The sequence below is a fragment of the Anopheles maculipalpis genome, chromosome X (assembly GCF_943734695.1).
Source record: "Anopheles maculipalpis chromosome X, idAnoMacuDA_375_x, whole genome shotgun sequence".
Classification (NCBI taxonomy): Eukaryota; Metazoa; Arthropoda; class Insecta; order Diptera; family Culicidae; genus Anopheles; species Anopheles maculipalpis.
Window position 1 is genome coordinate 13530861 of NC_064870.1, and position 20625 is coordinate 13551485.

The window sequence follows — 20625 nt, forward strand, 5'->3', positions numbered from 1 at the left end:
GTATCATCTTCCCTAGCTTGATTTTATTTCCCTACACATTTTTCTTTAATTTCTGCTGTGTCTGTTTGTTGTTTGGATTTGTTTTCTACTTTCAACCAGAAAGTTTTGCAACCTTTATATCAACCTACACCCACCAGGCAGCGAAAACTGCACCCACCCCACACACACTCGAGCAGGTTCGCAAGTACTCGTTGAGATTTGTTTGATTGTGGGCCCAACGATTAGATGGCTAACGAACGCACGAGGTAATTGGGACCAGTGCACCGGACGGGTCCTGACAGTTGGACGACGAGAGCATGTTTCGGATGACCACTTCAGTATCGCTGCATCGATACATCAATCCTTTTTATTTCCCTCTCCTCTCTGATTCGTCTTCTGTTTGAGCAAAACATATTTGCAAGTTATTGTTGGATGTGGTTCGGAAGAAAGAAGGAAAAATACGAGAAAAATTGCGCTGTGTCTGATGTTAATGTTTCAATCGGGGATCGTTCGAGATGGAGTAACCCTTAATGGAGTAGTTGTTTGCTATTTGGCAAGACATACTTTTTTCAGTTGTTCATGTGTTTGGTAAAGTTCTTTGGATGAAGTCCACTGTACAAGATTCCTTGGATGCGAAAATCGTCCTTGGAAGACAAGACAGAATTAGGCAAACATTAGTTGGTGAAATCCCTTTGTATAGACCTTATATGCAACAAGATACTAATACACTTTCACTGGTGTTTTATTTGTATACGGTAACTTAACATTGAAGTTGAGATATTTTCAAATTCAAACTCTATAGAGAGCATTATCAGACTCAATGGAGAGTAAGGTTCCTTGGACACAATTAAGATCAAAGAGACACTAGAAGTAGAGGTTCCCTTGGATAGATCTTGAGTAGAATCAGATCCTGACACTTGGTTGTATGGTGACTTAACGTTGAAGCAGAGGTCCAGCCAATCAACTATTTTCCTCTAAAAACCGAAGCCGATTTCCTATGGACGAAATTTCTTAGTCGATAACAACTCGTGAACTACATTGCTTGCACGAAAAGGCACAGTAGTAGGTGAGGTCCCTTGGACGACGCGGTCAAGTAAGTTGGACAATATAGACAAGTTTCTTTGGACGAGGTTTCTTAAACAGTACTTCTTCAAAAAGGAACCCTGGACAATATTGGTCGTAAGTGATTAGTAGGAGTCGTTCATGATTTTCCTCTCGGAATCTAGAGAGGATGGATATTCCTCTAAAAGCCGAGAATCCTTAGCCGATGTCTAATTTAAAAGATTCCTTACTCGAGGACGATTCTTGGACGAGCTTTGATGAACGAAAAGGTTCATCAGGAGGCGAAATCCTTCTTTGGACGAGCTTTCGTTTACACCAAGACATCTCGAAGAGACAGCCTGGACAATAAGGGCACAATCAGTAGGTGACGTTCTTTAGACTAGATGCAGAAGTGTCTTGACATTCCAGATCCTTTGGAGGAAGCCGCTTAGGCGCGAGATTCAATTGGTCTTTACCCATCCCGTCACTGATCCGAAGATTTACCTGATTAGGTTCTTTGGACAACTTTTCTTCAACTTCAACTAGTTAAAGACAGTCTTAAATGCTAAAACTTTCACAAAAATGTATTTTAAGAAAAGCTTATCGGATCTCATTTTCTCGCCAGCCGAGTTCAGTCTTTAACAAATCGAATTAAGCTTCTGCACGATGCGTAACACCGAGCAGGCCTAAATTTGTCTTTATCCGTAATGCACAGGAAAACAACGATCATTTCATGTCATGCGAAACACACCAAACGTTCCAACGGTGAGCGAAACTACCCGCAAAAGCCACTTTGGTTTGGTCGTGTGCGAAGCCCACAACCTTCAAGGGTTGAACGGCTGCCGAAGATAAATCAGTGTGCGGGTGCGTTCACCAAAAATTATCTGTCAATAACGGTCTGCTCCCTCGGTTTCTCGGGTACCCTTCTTACCCGGTTCCGGTCGTCCGGTGTTTTGCACATTGAAGAGCAAACAGAGGGGTTAGGAGTTTTTTCTCTACCAACACTGCTTGTTGTCCCATTTGTTCTGCCTCTTCCGATCGCTGCAAGAAATAAATTGAAAAGGGTGCTGCTGTTTTATTTACATTCATGCTGCGGCAAGAGTGCAAAAAAAAGGAGATGTTTTGATCCGGTTGATAAAATACGACCAATTGATTGTGCTAACAAATGCAACAAGCGCCTTTGTCCTTCCGGGGCGCAGCGAAAACAGGATTAGACGAAGTCACCGCCAGTATGCACTGTACGATATTTGTGTCACACCAACGCGAGGACGCGTTCGAAGGTACTTACGATTAGTGTTGTGCCTAAAGAAACTTTTCGGGTAGAGTCATTCATATAAATCTTCAGTGAAGAGTAATTCAAATCAGGAATCGACTTCAAAAAGTGTAAAGAATCTTCAGAGCTTCGTGAATTTCCTCGGAAACGGTATCGTTGGCTCTTTTTATGTTTATCAAGCTCTCAGCTTAGGATACTTACATTCGATTTCGTTAAACGATCGTACCGGCACTTTTTGTGCTAATAACTATTTTAGCTTTTAATTCGTAGACAACATTTTTCGTTTGCCCTCCGCAATGTTTACCAACTTATATTTTAAATACCATTAATATTTAATAATATAAAGGATAAATATCATTCTAAATAAATTAATTAAATTTCATTCTCCTCCAAAGGATGACCACGAGATGCATCTAAAAACATTCGTGAAATTTTAGAAATAGAGATTCAGATACATTCCCTCAGTTGAAAGATTCATTCCGATTCATGAATCTGAATCACATTCGCCCAATACTGCTTACGATTATTGGTGATATATTTGTGGCCTCTGTTCCCACCAAGACGCGTGTAAGATATGTAGGTACAGGAAATTTTATTATAGCGTCAATTTTATTATATATACCTTTATAGTTTATATTTATACAACACGTGTTCACTCATTTCTCACCAAACTTATTGTATTTTTCTTTGTTATCAGTATCTTTTGTTTTGTTTTCTTGTTGCTCTTGTTCAGTTTGCTGACTGTTACGTATACTTCAACATTATGTGCGTCTGTGCTAGTGAGTTGTTTTTTTTTTAATAATACTTTTTCCTCTTCTTCTGATTGATAATCTCCGTCACACAGATGCTACTTCAATTAGTACTAGCTTCGTGTGGCTTCCTTGGCGCTTCACTAGGAGTATGAGTTTTTGTTTGTGTGTGTTTTGTTTTTATTATGAACCGTACTAAACCAAGAATACATAGAACTTTGTCCATTGTTTTTTTTTTTTAATTTCTCTCTTTTTTTTAGAAGCTTTGTATGTTGGTTTGTTTGCTGTTTTTGTTTAACGTTTAGCCTACGCATGCGATTATTCATTCCTCCATGTTTGTCTATAGCATCGTTCATCGTGTACGACTCAAGCACAGCTCACAAAGGATGCCTGTGTGAATTTTCCAAAGCTCCAAATAAGCCTCAAGTCAAGATGTGTTTTTTTTTTATTTTTTATTTTTGTACACCACTCGACGCTAAGGGAAGAAGCAAAGGAAAGGAAAAATCCCTGCGGTAACAATTTACATTTAAAATAATCATAATTCCACTTCATCAACATCTTCATTATCATTATCGCCACCATAATAATAATAATCATCATCATCATCATCATCGTCAGCGCCCACTGGTTGATGGTTCATAGGAGGGGGTAGAAGCGAGAAAGAAGGAGGCCATATAAGAGGGGAGGGTGGAAGATGAGAGTGAGAGATGAAACGCATTTTTTCTCACCAAAGAAACTTCAACCCAAATGGCACTACACTCAGCACGGCTGGTACGTGAGAGTAAGATGAAGTATGGAAAACTTCTGGAGGACCCTCAGCGACTTCGAAGTCTAAAACAATGTTGCATGTTCACTGCTGGATGGCAGCCGGATACTGGTTGGAGACAATTCTGGAGTGCTCTGAACATACACACACCACCGCTTACTCGGTACCATCCACACAGGGACTGTTGGCGGCGGCAGGTGCACAGTTCTGGCCGAGGCCCTGTTGATCCGGTTGCGGTTGGGGTGGCTGCTCCGGGTCCTGCAGTATGGTCGGCAGGTAGCCGGTTCCGGTGTACGGTGCGGACAGGAAACGTTTCGTGTGGGCCTGCTGCAGAAACGAGTACCGCACCGTCGGACTACTGAACGTTCCGGAAGGCATCAATGGCGAGAATGCCGACTTCACTGTAAAAGATGGTGAAGGTGTTGGAACACTTTTCACACAAATCACACACACATGGGAATAGATAACGGCACGGTATACAGAAACGGTTTCGTTTTAGGGCATGGCGATAAGGGCATCGTGCGAGCGCACCGCCAACCTACCTGATGGGGGTGTGGAGTGCATCGTCACCGCAGAGCATCGCTTCCATCGCCTGCACTACGTCGCCCCGGTAGCGTTGCAACAGTAGCTCCACCTCGCTCCGGCGTCGGTTCGGGAACACTCTAGGGTGGAGAGAGGGAAAGTGAGCGTGAGAGACAGAATATAAAGGCCGCTCCTGCGTTATGCACCTCCAACAGCACCACAGCACAACACTTACCGCAACAGGACATCCACCGGTGAGCGTTGGCTCGACGCTTGGGAGGCACTGACACCGATGGCTTGCTGGTACTGGGTTGCGACCGGTTGCTGGCTGTAAGGCAGAAAGCCGGCACCACCGTTCGTTACCGGCACTAGCGTGGCCGCCGGCTTGCTATATACACTCGTGTCCTTCTTGAGGCTTAAGTTTTCCGGCGCGATCGAGTCGTCCGGCGTCGAGTCGACGTCGAGATCCGACTCGGGCGAGCTAGGCGGACCGGTTTGGCTCGGCGACTGTTTGTCCAGCGGGAGAGAAAACAGGGACGATTTGTGCCGGGGACTGCTGGGCGATGATTCGGACTCGGTATCGTGATCGGTTTCGGTTGATATGCGTTGACGCTTCGGTCCTGTTGGTCGGGGAGAGAGGGAGAGAGTGAATGGTAAATAGACGAGTGAGACGAAGTAGATTTCGCAGTCCTTGCGTCGTCTTGTTAGAAACCTTCCAAAAATCTGCGAAAGCTTTCGGGAGGACCTCCCGAGGTCTTGTGGCCTGTTTGCAGAAATTATAGCATTCTACCCATTTCAGACTCTCTCGAACTTTAGATTCTTTGGATGCTCAATCGTTAGTCTAGCCCTGCCAAGTACGATCTGGATAGGAGTGGACCTCTAATCCGACCGACCAAAGCCCTGGCTACAAAATGTCACTCCACCGTACAATGTTGTAAGTCATCCTCAACCCTACCACCTAGCGTTAGCGCTTAAGCAAGCAATCAATCAAACCGCCCGGTTATTGCGTATTGCTGCCACCGGTTGGTCGTTCAAAATTGGATGATGTCAAACGGCCACGGTGACGGTCTCGCCACAGTAGGCCTAAAATCAAAGTTCACTCATGCAACAGTGTGTATACCGGTCGCCCGGGTGTCATCCCTATAAGCGGACAGCGTTTCTTCTTTCATTCTTCTTTGCTTCCTTCGTCCTCTCTTCCCCTCGCCGCCCACCCTTCGTATGCGACAACGACCCGCGGCGACCCGGAGCTTCGGCAGCTACAACACCGGGAGAGAATGTCTTCAAATGTTTAAGCAAATATTGACATCCTTCCCCGGGGCCGAAAAATCATTTTATCCAAAACAATGGAGTGGAGTTTCAATATTTGTCCGAAGTAGGTTATTTATGTTAAAATAGATGGGCAACCGTTTCGATATCGGTCCGCCGGATGGGTACCAGAACACGGAACGCAACAGTGTACGTGAAAGTTTGTCAAGAAGTCAAAATAGTGCCCCGGGGCCCATTACCGTCCCGGCAGCTTTGCAACGGCATCCAAGGTGTGCGTGTGTGTGCGTGTGACACCAGCAGGATGGCAGTGACCACTCGTGCGATAGAGTTTCAAACCTGTAGCTGCAACAGTAAACACTTGAGCGGAGCGTACAGGTAAAGTAGACATTTCCTGCACGCCCGGTAGGAGGAACTGCTGTCACAGCCGGAGAACACCGGTACCGTTTCGAGGGAGGCGTAGAGAGTCAACGCAGGAACTGGAGACGGGAGGGGAGGGGGTAAAAAACGCCACAGAGAGAAATATAATCATTTCAGTGCAACAGCAGCTTCTGTTTGGGGTTTTTTTTTTGGTTTACTCTCCCGAAACCCGGATTCCCCGGGTGCCTGCCGCGTTACGGGTTCCGGGATGTGATATAAACGGCCCACGGCGATACTTCTCAAGTGGGAGCACTTCATCCAAAATGGGCTTAATTTTTTTTTATTATTATTTTGACTACGATTGTCAAATAAATGACCATCCGCGGAATGACCATTGGAGTCGCGCGGTAGACTGTGCGTGGTGGAATGTGTGAAGGTAATGCTGAAACTCTTGACTGAAACTTTGGTTGATGGTTTTTTCTTTTTTTTTTTTTTTGGTAGCAAACAAATTCATTAACTGTATATTGTACCGATGCCTTTTACGCCCCAGGTGCAGAAACTGTTTAGCTTGCGTGTGCGGTCGAGAGAGGAGAGACACAAGACGAGTGATGCACGTTCGGAGAACGGCAAATAGATGGGTGGACGTTTGATTTTAATGTCAAATGTGTTAACATTTTCGATGACTCTGAAGTACTGTCGGGACGCAAACATGTTTAGAAGCAATTGGGTACATTCAGACGTCCAGATGGCGACAATGTGTTGAATAAAATGGATTGAAGAACTGTAGTATCTAAATTTTAAAGAGAGTTTATGGCAAAAGACGCCATTTTCAATTGATTACTGTCATCTTGACAAGTTGACCATAGCGTCTAAATTAAATGCTTTATAGCAATAAAAGTCGAGCGGAAGAACTCGTTTCTGGAACTGGAATTTTCAAAAAAATTCTTAATCATTTTTAGAAATGCTCACCACCGGCTGTTATATTTAGAAGCAACGAATGAATTCAAACTATTCGTCTGGCAACTCTGTTGCTCTGTATTTTCTAGTAATTTCTCAGTTCTGTGAATACTACTAGTAACATGGATCAATTTGAAATGAAAGTTAATAAACGTCAAAGTAATAGTCGTACTTATCAGAACTAAACCAAACAATTTCATATGATCCAACTTTAGTGTGAAATTTCTAACAGTGCGATAGAATTCAGAATAGAGCAGTTTGAGAATTCAAGTACAAAACAAGAATACAAAATAAATCAGTTGTGTCTATGCTAAACCCTAAGTCTAAGCTCCACAAGGCTGCATCTAGCGGCAGAGGCACTGATTTTCATACAGGGAAAAATAGATATCGGTTCGGCTCGTAAAGAACCGTCGTCTCTGTGCGCAGTCAAGAAATTCAGCAATGTTAAGAAGGAACCCTCCCGCTCTAGGTTGTTATGCACTTTATTATGTTTGGCATCTGAAGATACACAACAGAGTCATGAGGGCAGTATTAAGCTGTGCTCGCATAAATATCCTCTTCAATTAGAGTTCTTTAATTTTCAAAGGACTTCAAATGTATAGTAGAATGCCTAGCCACGTGGTGAACGAGTCCTCATTACACAGTTTTAAACAGTCTTAAACAGTTTCAGTTAAATATATGTTCCACAGGGGAGTGTGCTAGGACCTCTCCTATACAATTGTTACACCGCTGATGTCCCAAGTTTGAAACAACACACACATCTTTCACATTATGCAGATGACACTGCAAATTTCGTATAGCTCTTCGGTCAATGCAAGACTTCATTAGGGCCTCCAAAAACGAGTGGATATTTACCTAAAATATCTCAAGAACTGGGAAGTACTGGTTAACAGCAGTCTTAAACGAACAGTAACCTATAATAATTCACAACAACATCCTATTTCCTGGACCCCTACCGTACGGTATATCGGCGTTACGTAAGACAACCACCTTACTTTTAAAGCACGTATTGAAAACATCAAATCCAAAACATGCGGCCTTCTCCTTAACCTATATCCTCTCATCAAGCGACGGTCCTCTCTAACAATAGAGAGTAAAATAATTCTGTACAAACAGGTTATACTCCCTGCAATTCTATATGGATCCAACTTCTGGGTGTCTTACTCCAGCAGGAGTATGCTTGTTGTACGGAGATGTCAGAAAAAAAATCACAAAGAAGCTCGAACCCTGCTTATCAGGCATCAGCTGGCGAAAAATATGGAGAATCTTAAATCTAAAAGTCTATCATCCGAGTTAGAGGGGCGAAATTGTTCAATATTGTCTAGTTGTAAATATAATAATATAGATTAGATAGATATGTTAGATAGCTTAAATAGCATTTACTCTATAAAATAAAGTATGGGATTATTCCTTTCAGGGGCCTTCTTAGGTGACCTTCCACTACCATATCTCCAGGGTCCAGGAAAATAATCATCCTTTTGGTGAATTTTCCTTCCAAAAGAGTCAGAAGAAAACTAAAGCGTTAACACTTATGAGAAGGAAACCTGAATACATGTTCAAAATGAACTAATAATTGTAAAATTTGAATGAAGTTTTGAACCCTATTTTAATAAACCCTATTTTTGTTCTTTAAAAAACTGTCTTATTGTTTGACGGTTTGTTGACATGGCACTACCATCGCTCGTTGAGGTGATGTTGATGAGATATTCTTTTGTTTTGTATTTAAAAATGAATTTCAAATTAAGCTTAGACGAAAAAAAACAAAAATGAGGCTAAAGGCTAATAATGAGGTTAATCAGGAAATTGTGGAATTTGTCAATTTGTAGATCATAAAAGAGCAAGAAAGTTGTAGGCAAGTGCTTGTTATATACTGAAAAAATGAAACAATAATTCTACTATAATAATTTAAGTTATCGTTAACATTACCTTTCAAATAAATTCGTTCCTCTCAAGCCATTTTCAGGGTAAGAATCATCAAGTTATCTTCTGACTCCCCTTGAAGTCACATTGTCAGATACCAAAAGTATGATAAACTAATAATAATCTAATTATGTTTTCTCTATTCGAAATGTACACTCATTGGCCCATCGTGAGGAGCAAAAACAAAAGCGCCCACACAGCATCGGTGGCATTTCCTTTTGATTCGATTTGTCCCAACGCAAAACAGGACGAGCACTGCGGACGCCTTAGCCTGTTCACAAAACACACACACACCCAAACCGTATCGGTGATGTTAGTTTGATATCGTGCACTCTATCTATTCAGCACGCAGCACACTGCCATCAACACCATCAGCATCAAGTAAGTGAGCACGTCAATTACATCAATCGTTTCGTTCCGCGTTGAGCTTTCGACATTTCGTGGAACAATTTGCCAACAGTTAATAAATGGGTGCGATGCGATTAGCAGTGTGAGTAATAGTTGCTGAATTAATTCAGTGGTTCAGGACCGTGGCCCGGCTTTGTTCGCATGGCTTACATGTTCTCGCGCTCCTGTACTTTCCCACAGCGTTTGCCCTCGTCCCCGAAAGCCGGAATAAGCGTGCTCGGGCGTGACTGTAGTATGGGTGAAGTGTAATTAACTGCGGTTGAGCATAAATTTGTTTGACACACTGCACACCGACACACACCAACCCCACTGGTATTGACACATTCCCAGTTGCGTTTCCAACCCCATCGTAACAATCCCTTCAACGGCAGCTTCCTCGCGTGCTTGTCAGTGAAGGGTCCACATTCCACAGATAAAGTGTAAAAACGCAAACCATATTGCATGGATCATTTTAATTTGCCGACGCCCGGTGCTGGTAGTATGCCCTCTGCTTCCTTCGCCCTGGCAGGGTTTTCCAGTCCACCCACCCAGGGTGAAAAAAACGGGGGCGAAAAACCAGAATCTCTGAAAAAGGGATAAAAAGGCTGAAGGGTGATGAAGATAATTACTTTCCATCAAATCATCACCATAAAATTGAGCTCACGCACACGCTAGATTATGTCTGGTCTTAGAGGGAGCACTGACACACACACACACAGTTTAGCGGGTGAAAAACCACAGTCACCTTGTCCCAAACGCGTATATCGGAAAGCTGATCATGAACAAGAGATAGGATAAAGTGGTAAAATCACCCCTTCCTGGGAATATTGCAAAATAGAAATTTGGAAAAAAGAGAGATCAGAAATCCCCGAATAGCTAAACAAGGTGACGTATTTTACAAACAACGAACGAAAAGGAGAAAAAACGAAATACACAAAAAAAAAATAAAACGGCACAAACACACTCCAGTGCGAAAACGACCAGTAAATCCTTAACAGTGCTCGTTTTTCAACGAGTGGAGAAAAAAAATTAATTGGAAACCACGCGCCACCAGGAAAAAGTTTGTCCAGATAAATGTCCACACCCGACCCACCCTCTGCCTCTGCGTTTGGGAGGGATTTTTTTTTCTTCTCTCGACTGATGATTTATTTTCTGGATGGATTTTTGATCTTCCTCACGCTCACGTTCGTACCAATCCAAAACGGTTTTGGTATTTCAATTTCAGGAAAAGGTCGGTAAGGCAAGGAATAAAATGCTTGCTGTACCTACCAGAAACCATTACACCTCGCACGAGGGTGTGTGTGTGTGTGCTTTGCGCATCTGCTTATGCAACAATAAAGAGGGTTTATGGATCAAATTGAAAACATATTTTCGCTTTTGTGCGTTACTATTTAGCGAGGGGAAGAGAAGAGTGCGGAGGAAGGAAACTGTAAGCGGGGAGGCGAAGGTGGAAAGATCAAGATTCCCTCTTGAAGCGGGTCTCGACATGTCCTAATAAGATCGATGCTTTGTTGATTGAGTTTCGAGTGGAAATTAAATTGTATCCCATTTTACCAACATTCCATGCTGAAGACAGCCGAAATGCCGAAGCACACCAACACGAATCGAGGGACAAATGGCAAAGGAAGGGTGAAGTCTTCACTTGAAGTCTTCAAGGGAATAACAAAGTAGGACCAACAAAAAAAAAGAAGGGAAAATCGCAGAAACAGATATTTCGAATTAAGATAAACTGTCTTTTGACGGTGCAGATCTACCATTCATGCCCACAGTGCACTATGCTTCTTTGCAGTCCAATAACGGGAGTGAAGGAAAATATATAGTTTAACAAATAAAAAAAAACCAAGTACAAGAAGAATTTTGACAAGATCCTTGGATTCAGGTAGGATGATACTTTTTCGATGCATTCGTTCATTTCGTCCGTTCGGGCGTAAAAAGGAAATGTAATACCTCTTGAACGGCTATTGTGCTAACCTAACCGAAAAATAAATACACACTCGCGCACAGCAGTAGTTAAGTGAATGGGAACATAGAAGGCAAGCCAAGCAACAACAAAAAGAACTACATATCCCCTATTTAGGAAATCTAGCATTTTTTTTTTCTTTTTGTATGTAATACACTTCTCGCTCACTTCAACTTTACCCTTTTAAAGGATGAGCCTGCAAACAACACGCTGATGCAGAAAGGAAATTGAAAAAAAAGAAGTACCTATTCAACACACACGCACACAGCCACACGCGACTGATCGTTTGTGGTAGACGGGGCTGATTAAAACATTTTGCATCATAATTAAACGTTGCTGCACAAACACACACACACACTCAATTGGCTTCATGCGAAGGGTCACTTACTTTTGATTTACCTTCACTATGGGGCGGAGTTGTTATTAATTATTTGTGGTTTATTCTTTGCATTTTTTTTGTAATTTTAATTTTCCTTACCCTTCCCCCCCCTCCCCTTTCTCTCTCTCTTTCTCGTTAAGAATATTTTATTGCTTCGTAAATCGATAGGGGGAAAAAATGTGTAAAATCGCACCTAGCGCACCGGACCAAGAATGGAAATAGGCAAAAAAAGGGAAACCGAAAGTGCAATTGAAATTGAACGCTTTATTGCATCCATAAACACTCGCACTGTGGTGGATACACAGGAGAAGAAATAATAACAGCTTCCTGGTCCTGCGGCTTCGGTTTTATAATGATCTCGGGGTACAGTTAAAAAGACGCACTCACAGCTCTTGGAACACTGGAACAAAATGAAACGGAAAGTGTACTTTTATTTCCCGGAAAAGGGTTTTTTTTTACCATTTCATTTATTCGCTCAACAACGCACGGTGCAAAGTTAAATCTTAAGCACTGTAGACATAATAGGGGAGGTCTTTTCGAACGTTGAAGTGTGTGATTTTTTTTCGGGAGATTATTAAGCTCTTTAATGGCTAAAGATTGCTGAAAAGACTTACTAACACGACTTTAGAAATGTGATTTGTAAGATACTTTTGCGCATAATTAAAGGATATTTTTTGGGAATATAAAATAAAACGGTGAAGATATAGCAGTGGAAAGAAACAGTAATGCTATAGGTAATGGAGAATAGAGCAAGATTCTCTTGGCCTAACGACCTTCTAGGTCACGCCGGCCATCGAATGGCTTACTAGACTTACCGATACCACGTAGTTGCATAGTCAGTCCTCACTACGGGGGAACTGCCCGGATTGGAATTTGATTCCTGGTCCTGTCTTGTGAAGACCGGCAGCATTGTCGCCAGCACCATCGGGCAGCACCAAAAATGTATGTAGAGCAAGATCATCTACATTAGAAAATAAACCTTCAAGTGAAGTATTCAGTGCGGTATGATTGACGCCGGTCTTCACATGGCAGGACCGGAGTTCAAATTCCATCCGGGCGTATCCCAGCCCCCCGTAGTGAAATCCTCACTATCCAATGGGGAATATAAGTCAACAACAGCCAAATAAAAGAAATAAAATAAATAAGGTTCAAACCCCATCTGAACCGTTCATATTAGGGAGGACTGACTAGGCCATATCTCTGGTCTAGTCTCGTCGAAGTCTAGTAACTCATTCTATGTCCGGCGTAACCTAGCAAGTCGTTAGGCCAAGTAAAAGCATGTTGCTTTTTGTATAATAAAAAAAAAAATTGTTCATGCGGAGCGGCGTCGCAAAAAAAAAACAATAATGGTTGATGTAAAAGTAACAAACAGGTTAAAAATGAAATTCTTATCAACCTACACGTAGTACACGTAGTGTATTATTTTTGATTAAAAAATGACTCATGACTCTGTCAAACATATTTTTTTACTGCTAATATAAAGGACCATTCTTTCACCTTTGCGCTTGTAAGTATTATAACACAATGCTGGAATGCTAACAATGGCTGGAATGCACCTGTACAGGTCATTAAAACAAGCGTCCAACTGTTAAAAACAACAAATTTGTTCAAGATAGCAGAAATCAACACGACGTATGCTTATTAAAATTACGAAAAAAGATTCAAATCAGCATAGAGAGGCGAATACAGTCTCAGACACTCAAATCCTTTATGAATAAAGGAAAAAAAAATCATATCTGTATAGCAAGTAGAAATATTTTCACTCAATTGTAGGTAAGTTTTTGACTGAAAAAATATATTTTTAATCAAATATTACATTTGAGACTTTTTTAACCCATTGTGAAAGATACACTCAAATGCTGCCGTACATTATGACAGCGAACTGCACACATACGTGCAATTCGTTAAGCTATATATGTATCATCAGGGTGCTATAGGGTGCATGCAGACGGAAATATAAATTAACCAGCAAATACCATTAAACGTAACGCAAAAGAAATCGACCCCGATCAATTGGCGTTAAAATGATGAGGAGGAACATGAAAAAGAAAAATCAAAACAAGAGAGCTAAAGCATCAACTTTAGCTGCAAAAATCTTTTTTTGCGACGCCTTAATTGAGCACGCTAGAATTGTTTTTTTTTTAACTTCTTTCTTTAGCAGAAAACTTCAATTGCTAGAATGGTCCACATTAAAACACACACGGATATGTGCGCATTTAAAAAAAAAAATGGAATAAATCGTATCCTGCACTTTGGCGGGGTGTACTGAATGCATTCGCCGTACCTTGCGCCGGAGAGTGAATGCTTTGGGAAAATAAAACAAGTAAAATCAAATCAATTAAAATTCACACAAAAGCCTACTCCTCGCAGGGAGGGCGAACGAGAACGAATTGGAACGTTTCCGATACTCTGCAGCGTGTGCCCGCAGCGCCACAGATCCTTCAGGTTTCTGGCACTGGACCAGTCAATCGAGAAGACCCACTTCAGGCACGGTCCTACACGGAGAGGCATAGGCGAAAGCGTAGACGGAAACCTTCCTGTGAATGAAACCCGAGCCCAAAGAAGTGGATATCGAGAAGGCAACTAATGCACCACTCCCGGTACTCCCTTGGATGGGTTTTTTTTTTCTTCTCAATATACTGGCAATATTGAACAGAAAAACGACGACCGAGAACGTCACGGGACGAAGAAGAAAAGCCCACTCCCACACCCAACGCGCTCCGAATGCGATGAAACATCAATGAATCTAATTGTAGCGGAGTTTACAAAACCCCGAAGTATCTGTGGGCTATGGTTTCTCCACTGAGTGAGTTCTTCAAACTGCCGTGTGCTACCGTGTGCAATAAAATTGCTTAGCAGCGGATGCTGAAGCGTACAGCTCTCGGGCGACCCGGATCACGTTACAGTAGCATGTCAGGGACAAGAAGGAAAAATCATATTTTTCAGGAAGGACATTGTAGCTATGTTGGGATTTAGGATGCGTTACGGTGCCAGGTAGCCCACCCGTTCAGCGTGGCGTGGGTTTTTTTTTTAAATCCATTATCGATACAATAATAGAACTATTGGTTAATTGCTGGTTTTGGTTTGGTCGGATCATTGGAAAGATGGGTGGCTTTTGCAAACAATTAAGGAACAAAAACTGTCAACCGGAGGTTGAAAGGATGTGGGAAGGCTGTTGAGTCTGTTGATATTGTTGAGGCTATTCTTCTATTATGATTTAATTTGGGTATTTATTGTCGAATTTTTGGTGAGGCTTTATTGTTAGTCTCAAAGGTATGAAGGTATCTCGTCACGTGGTTTGATAGCTATCTTTTTGGTGGGAATATGATACGACCAGTAGGCCTGTTTTCAGTTTAATGCTCAGTATAATGTCTAATCCTCAACAGCTTAACCTTATCTTGATACGATTCAGTAATAAGTTATCAACTTGGACTCTATAGGCTATCTAACTAGCGCCAATTGTGACATAAGTACTACTCTGCCCGAATAGTAAGGTGACATTGGATGTCAAATTTCGCGCACCAAAAGAAGCCCCCGTCTTTTGATTGTTCGTTTGTCAATATGTGCGTTTTTGACAGTTCTGTCACGTTCAAGTCACAACATCAACCCAGCTACGAGAGACAATTTGTTTTCGGAGCTGCGCCAAATGTGTTTGTCCATATTGACCATTTTCAAGTTTGTGGAGCAGCGCAAAGGCCTTCGGGGAATAATCTATCTCGAAGAAAAATGTGTACAGTGATGGTACAGTGAGGTTCAAGCATGGCCGTGAGAAGCTCGAAGACGAGGATCGTCCGGGGAGAACATCCACCTCGACCGACGACGCCCACGTCGTCCAAATCAAGGATTTGGTGGTCAAAAACCGTCGGTTAACGAGTTACCGAGACCTGTCGGAACCTCCATCCGGCGAAAGCGGCCATACAGCCATCATTTTGTGGGAGTTTTTCGCCACCACTGGCCGACTTCTGGCTGTTCAACAACTGTTTTGACACTATCGAGGAGCTAGAAGCCGCAGCGACGGCGGAACTAAAGGACATCCGAGCATCCGCGTTTTCCAGCTGCTTCGAGAGTCACAGGCACAGTGTTATCTCGGAGTATGTTTGCTGAAACTCTAGATAAGTCTTCGGAATTTTTTTTAAATAGTCGACCAAAAACTGCACTGTTGGGAAATAGCCTCATAGTAAGACGTACTTGGACATCGTTTGTAGCAAAGGTCTAGAAAACAGTAAGCTACTGAATAAAGTTTAGAATGTTCATTCTCTCATGCTTCTTTCAGTGCTTCTGAAAATGCTTCTTAGAGTTCTTAGGGCTTTATATTCGCGTAACAGAAATATGAGACTCAAAGGTTTTTTTTTTTCATACCAACACTAAAAGTCAATAAAACCATGTAATTTAAGTCCAATACTTGGGGAGTCCAATACAAGGGGCCTTCACCACCGGGTGAAGGCGACAGCGGTGCCAGTCTTCAAACGGCAGGACCGGGGTTCAAAATCCCAATCCGGACCGTCCCCCCGTAGTGAGGACTGACTGACTATCCCCTACTTCGTGGTATCTGCCATCTTGGATGGCCGGCATGACCTTAAAAGGTCGTTAAGCTAAGAAGAGAAGACTTGGGGCGTTATATCAGACGGATAAAGGATTCTTAGAGTTATATTTTTGATGTGCCAATATTCGGAAGTTCGATCGGAAGTAAGATCAGATGTAGAGCAAATTATCCTATCAGGAACATCAACTTAGGCGATAGGAAACTCTAAATTCTCTTGACACGTTTTGTTGTGACGTGTCTGCACAAAGATATTATACGTACTGCACAAATATATTGGTATACCAACGATCCTAGGAGATAAAATAAACTTCTCTGTCCCCAGACACGCTTACAGTTTTAGACACAAGTTTAGCTCACTTTCAATTTCAAACAAATTAGGCGTAGTCCAGGGTGGCCCGGTAGTAAAGGCGGCAACGCGTGAAGCTCTTCATACGGCAAAACTGGAGATCAAATGTCATCCAGAACCGTTCCCCATCCCAACTACGTGATTAGCAGGAAGTCTAGTAAGCCATTCGATGGCCGGCGCGACCTATAGAAGGTCGTTAAGCCAGAAATGGAAGGCGTAGAGGCTTCCAACAACAACGAGTAGGATCAATATTAAATCCCAACTTCGATTTGTGTGATCTTCGCAAACTTCATCCGATCTTTTAATCCAGAATAGTTGCTTATTTTCTGTATAACGCTGAGTAACTGACGCACAGATATGGTAGAGCTCACTTACCAGGGCTGTCCGGTTCGCTGCGATTCGGTGAGTAGGCTGAGTGCATATGCTCCGTTCGCATCCGCTGTACGTCTGTGTCTGGTTGGAAAGGAACGTAAAACATGCCCCAAAACATTAACACTCGGGCAAACGGCATGGTACCGGATCTGGTTCTTACCTGCGTCGGCAGATGTGTAGCTGTGATGGGTCGCACTCTCGGCATCGTTCGGTGGCGACGGGATGCCACCATGAAACTGGCCCACCGACTGTACAGCAACGGGATCGCTCGGAGGTGTCTGGCCGACGCCGTGCACTCCGGTCGTCCCGTACAGCAGGCCAAGATCGCGCACCTCGTTCTCCTCCTGTGCCTGCTGCCTGCGGAGCGCAACCTGGGTGCAACAATCCAAGGTGAGGTTTTAGCGTACTTGCACAGAGCTACTAGAGTCCTGGTGTTTTGATGAGTCCGAGCGACAACTTACCTGAGCGGCCATAACCCGTTGACGTTCGGCGATTAAGGTACATTTAGCGCAGACACAGTCCCGCCAGCGACAGTACCGTTTGTGTCCTTTGAGTGCACTAACCTACAGTGGAGGGTTTTTGTCGGTCGAAAGATGTCACATACAAAAATAAAAAGAGACACAGACGAGAGCGAGCGTTAGGATAGTTTGCTGGTTTTTTTCTTCGGCTTCGGAACGGTAGGCCACAAATCCAACGAGCAAGTTCACCCACACGTATTGACCGTTGGAGCATCGTTTATTGGGTGTGAGGTGAACAAAATGTTATTTGCGATATTTAGTTGGTAATGAGTTCGTTCAATGTACCTCACGAGTAATGGTTCGGTTGATTGTTGGGGATACGGATAGCGGATCTCCTTGCCGCCTTCACTCACTTTACGCCGTTTTAGGATGACTAATTTTGTTTTTCTTTCCACGTTCCTTAATTTTAGTGTCGGCACACCCGTGACAAGGTGGTCCGACGAGCACCGGGACTAACGCTGTGCGCTTTGCTACTGATAGGACTAAGAAACTACAGAACGTTTGGAAAGTCTTGCATAGGAACGCTAAGAGATGTTCGAGATAGGCAACAAAAACATGGCGCTTCTGAGCGGTCCTGTCCTAGCTAACACACTGAGAGTATACAAAGCAACAAAACTTTGGATCTCTGAAGTCTCCCTCTCTTTTATGGAGGAACCTTCTGCTGTGTTCTTGCAACTTCCGAACAATTGATGGTACTTTGTAGGGCTGCAGGTTGGGACGCCACACTTACCACTCCATGGTTGCGACATCGGGCACACTTGGGGGTGCGTTGATAGCGTTCCGAGGCCGCCCGTAGAAAAAATGCTGGCGGCAGCGCACCGAGTACCGGATGTTGCTGCATCAGGTTCGACATATCGACACCGCTCGGCAAACTCATCGCTTTTCCTTCACGTTCACGTTCAAAAACCCACGGTCCCAGTTCCCGTGTTTGGGGTTTTGGTGGCTTTGCAAATATCTCCAAACACCAACACCACGGACGAGCAGTATCTTGCCCGAGCGCGAACACTCCACTGGGTTTGACAACACGCTAGAAAAGTGGTTTTGCAACAGTTGCCAGTTGCGACACGACACACCAACCGATCACCCACACGCGCACACGCACAACAGCAACCCTTTCAAAACACAAGGAACGGAACGGAACGTATATCACACAGCTGGCCGGAAATGTTGCTAGGGCACGACGGTCGGGCCACGATGACGAGACGGCGGTCACAACTGCTTTCGAGCGTAACACATTCCTCGCCGAACATTCAAAAGCAACTGATTCAAAAATGTTTCAACAATTGCCATCCCGCAGTATCCCTAAGCGCTAAGAGCCTAAAACTCGGATAAACAAATAGGAAGAGCAAAATGGTAAAACGGCGTTGATTGGGCCGAGGGGGTAGCGAGAAGTCGTAGCGCTGCCCCCGACCATCGAAGGAAGGGGATGAAACTGACGCAAAACGGCGTACAGATAAAAGAAAACAACCAACAACAAAAAAAAAACTGAAAGACCAAAGCCATCCTCCAATTGGTGGATACGATACGGTTGCCATAAACGTTGCTATAATGGCCGTGTGCGTAAGCGTGACAGCTAGCTTGCTAGTAGCGTAACCGAACTGATGTAGCGCAACGGAGACGACCTGTGGTCTTGCAACATTGAAACGTTCCAAAGGTGAGTACAGCGTGTGTGTGCGTGTGTGTGGCACAGGAAACGGAAGGTCCTGGGAAACTGTCGGGAGCGTCCCTCCTTTATACACAATCTACACACACACGCACCATTTCTCCTCGCTCCTGTCTCGTTCTTTCGCTGGCGAGTATATACATGAATATACAATTATACAACTCAGCCAACCAAACTTAACGCGCGGATCCTGGGAAAGACTCGGCAGTGAGACAACACACACACACGCACACCGCTGTGTATAAAACCATGTATCCCCTTTACACGGGAGAAGCGAACTGGCAAAATAAGAACGGTAAGACGTATCCCCCGATGGATTGTTGGGTCACAGCTTCTCACATGGCCCAGTTTGCCATGCCTAGTGCGTTCGCTATCTCACTCTCTCTCTCTCTCTTCTCGCCTGCAAACGATGCGACGCGCGTACGATCGTAGTACGTGGGGGAGCAACAACAAAAAAAATGTTACGGATCCATATGCCAGCTCGGCCTCGGCTATTATGTATCGAGACGATCGGACACACTTTGCCGGGGATCCTTATTTAGTTGCAAAACCGACGAGACCTACCTAGAAAGCTCCAGCTAAAAACAACAAAAACACACACATAAAAGGGTGAATGGGTTGGGTTTTTCCCAGCTCTCGGCTTTTCATCCACTTTCGTTCCTATCACTGCCGGAATTAGAGACACATACAGCACACACTTCACAAGGTAACACAAACACCGCTTTAACCGCTTTAACAAAACAAAACAGAAAAAAACAGGCACAAAAAACACACTGTATCAATAGCTAAAACTTGCTCGATACTACTTTCAAACTAACCACCGTAGATTTTCGTGGAAAAGCATTATTTGTAAGGTGTTACATGTAGGCCATGCATACGGCATATGCACCATGCCATGCCTGTGTTACGGTACTGTAACGAATCATTCTACACAATTTTGCTGGCGTTTGGTTTCATTGCGAGATTTAAAGCTGGGTTTGGAAATTTTTGCGTCGCGTTGTGCAATTTGCGGAAGCTGATTTTTTTTCGCAATGTTAATTTTGTTCTTGCTTGGCTAAATATGCACAAATATTTCGGGAATATTTCTCACTTGAAAAATGTGCCAAAAGTTGCATACAATTAAAATTAATAACCGAACGACAATTTAATGTTGCGCGACAACATCCAACGAATATGTGCGTTTTATTCGATGTGTGTTAATGTATAATTAGGAAGCAGAAGTAGCCCCAAGTGGAAAAAAACGATCGTTGTTTATTTCTTTTATTTATGAATTTGAAAACAATACGAAAATAATGAATCATGAAATATTTGATGAAATACAAGTTTGGAAAAGGTTGTATTTTTTCAAACACTAATTGTAATGCTATTTGAGAGTGTTTATTATAATGGGATATTATGTGTCGACGTACGGACCTATAGAGGAGCAAACGTTGAGTCAGACCATTTCCTGATTTTGGTTAAGTTGCGCTAGAAACTGGTCGTAGTCAATAAGCTGCGCTCTCAGCCCACCCCAAGGCTCGGCTGAGGCAAGCTGATGTGGCAACAGACTTTGCAAACGCGCTTGGGGAAGCGCTGCCGGAGGATTCCACCACCGAGGGGCGATGTCCCTCAATGCCCACTGCCATAT

The 20625-nt window shown here is 43.3% G+C and overlaps 2 protein-coding genes across 4 annotated transcripts in view; both read right to left on the bottom strand.

Annotated features, from left to right (window-relative positions):
* Nucleotides 1–20625, bottom strand: part of LOC126561285 (protein C19orf12 homolog) — a 100719-nt gene that overhangs the window by 15399 nt on the left and 64695 nt on the right. The window lies entirely within an intron of this gene.
* Nucleotides 3965–18212, bottom strand: LOC126557916 (doublesex- and mab-3-related transcription factor A2). Of its 2 annotated transcripts, none has more exons than XM_050213832.1 (7): nucleotides 18066–18212; nucleotides 17279–17380; nucleotides 16978–17188; nucleotides 16821–16898; nucleotides 4566–4950; nucleotides 4351–4470; nucleotides 3965–4238 (listed from the first exon to the last, which is right to left on the bottom strand). In XM_050213832.1, exons 1-7 carry the CDS (start codon nucleotides 18210–18212, stop codon nucleotides 3965–3967), a joined length of 1317 nt encoding a protein of 438 aa, XP_050069789.1. The 2 variants fall into 2 exon arrangements, with proteins under 2 accessions (XP_050069789.1, XP_050069797.1); XM_050213840.1 differs by having other exon boundaries at nucleotides 4026–4209.

Bases quoted from the DNA above. Each gene is read 5' to 3' on its own strand.
- LOC126557916 (XM_050213832.1), bottom strand. From the start codon at position 18,212: ATGAGTTTGCCGAGCGGTGTCGATATGTCGAACCTGATGCAGCAACAT. The intron at 17,189-17,278 runs GTAAGTTGTCGC...TGTTGCACCCAG, and splicing joins AACGGGTTATGGCCGCTCAG to GTTGCGCTCCGCAGGCAGCA. The intron at 4,471-4,565 runs GTAAGTGTTGTG...TCTCCACCCTAG, and splicing joins CCGGTGGATGTCCTGTTGCG to AGTGTTCCCGAACCGACGCC.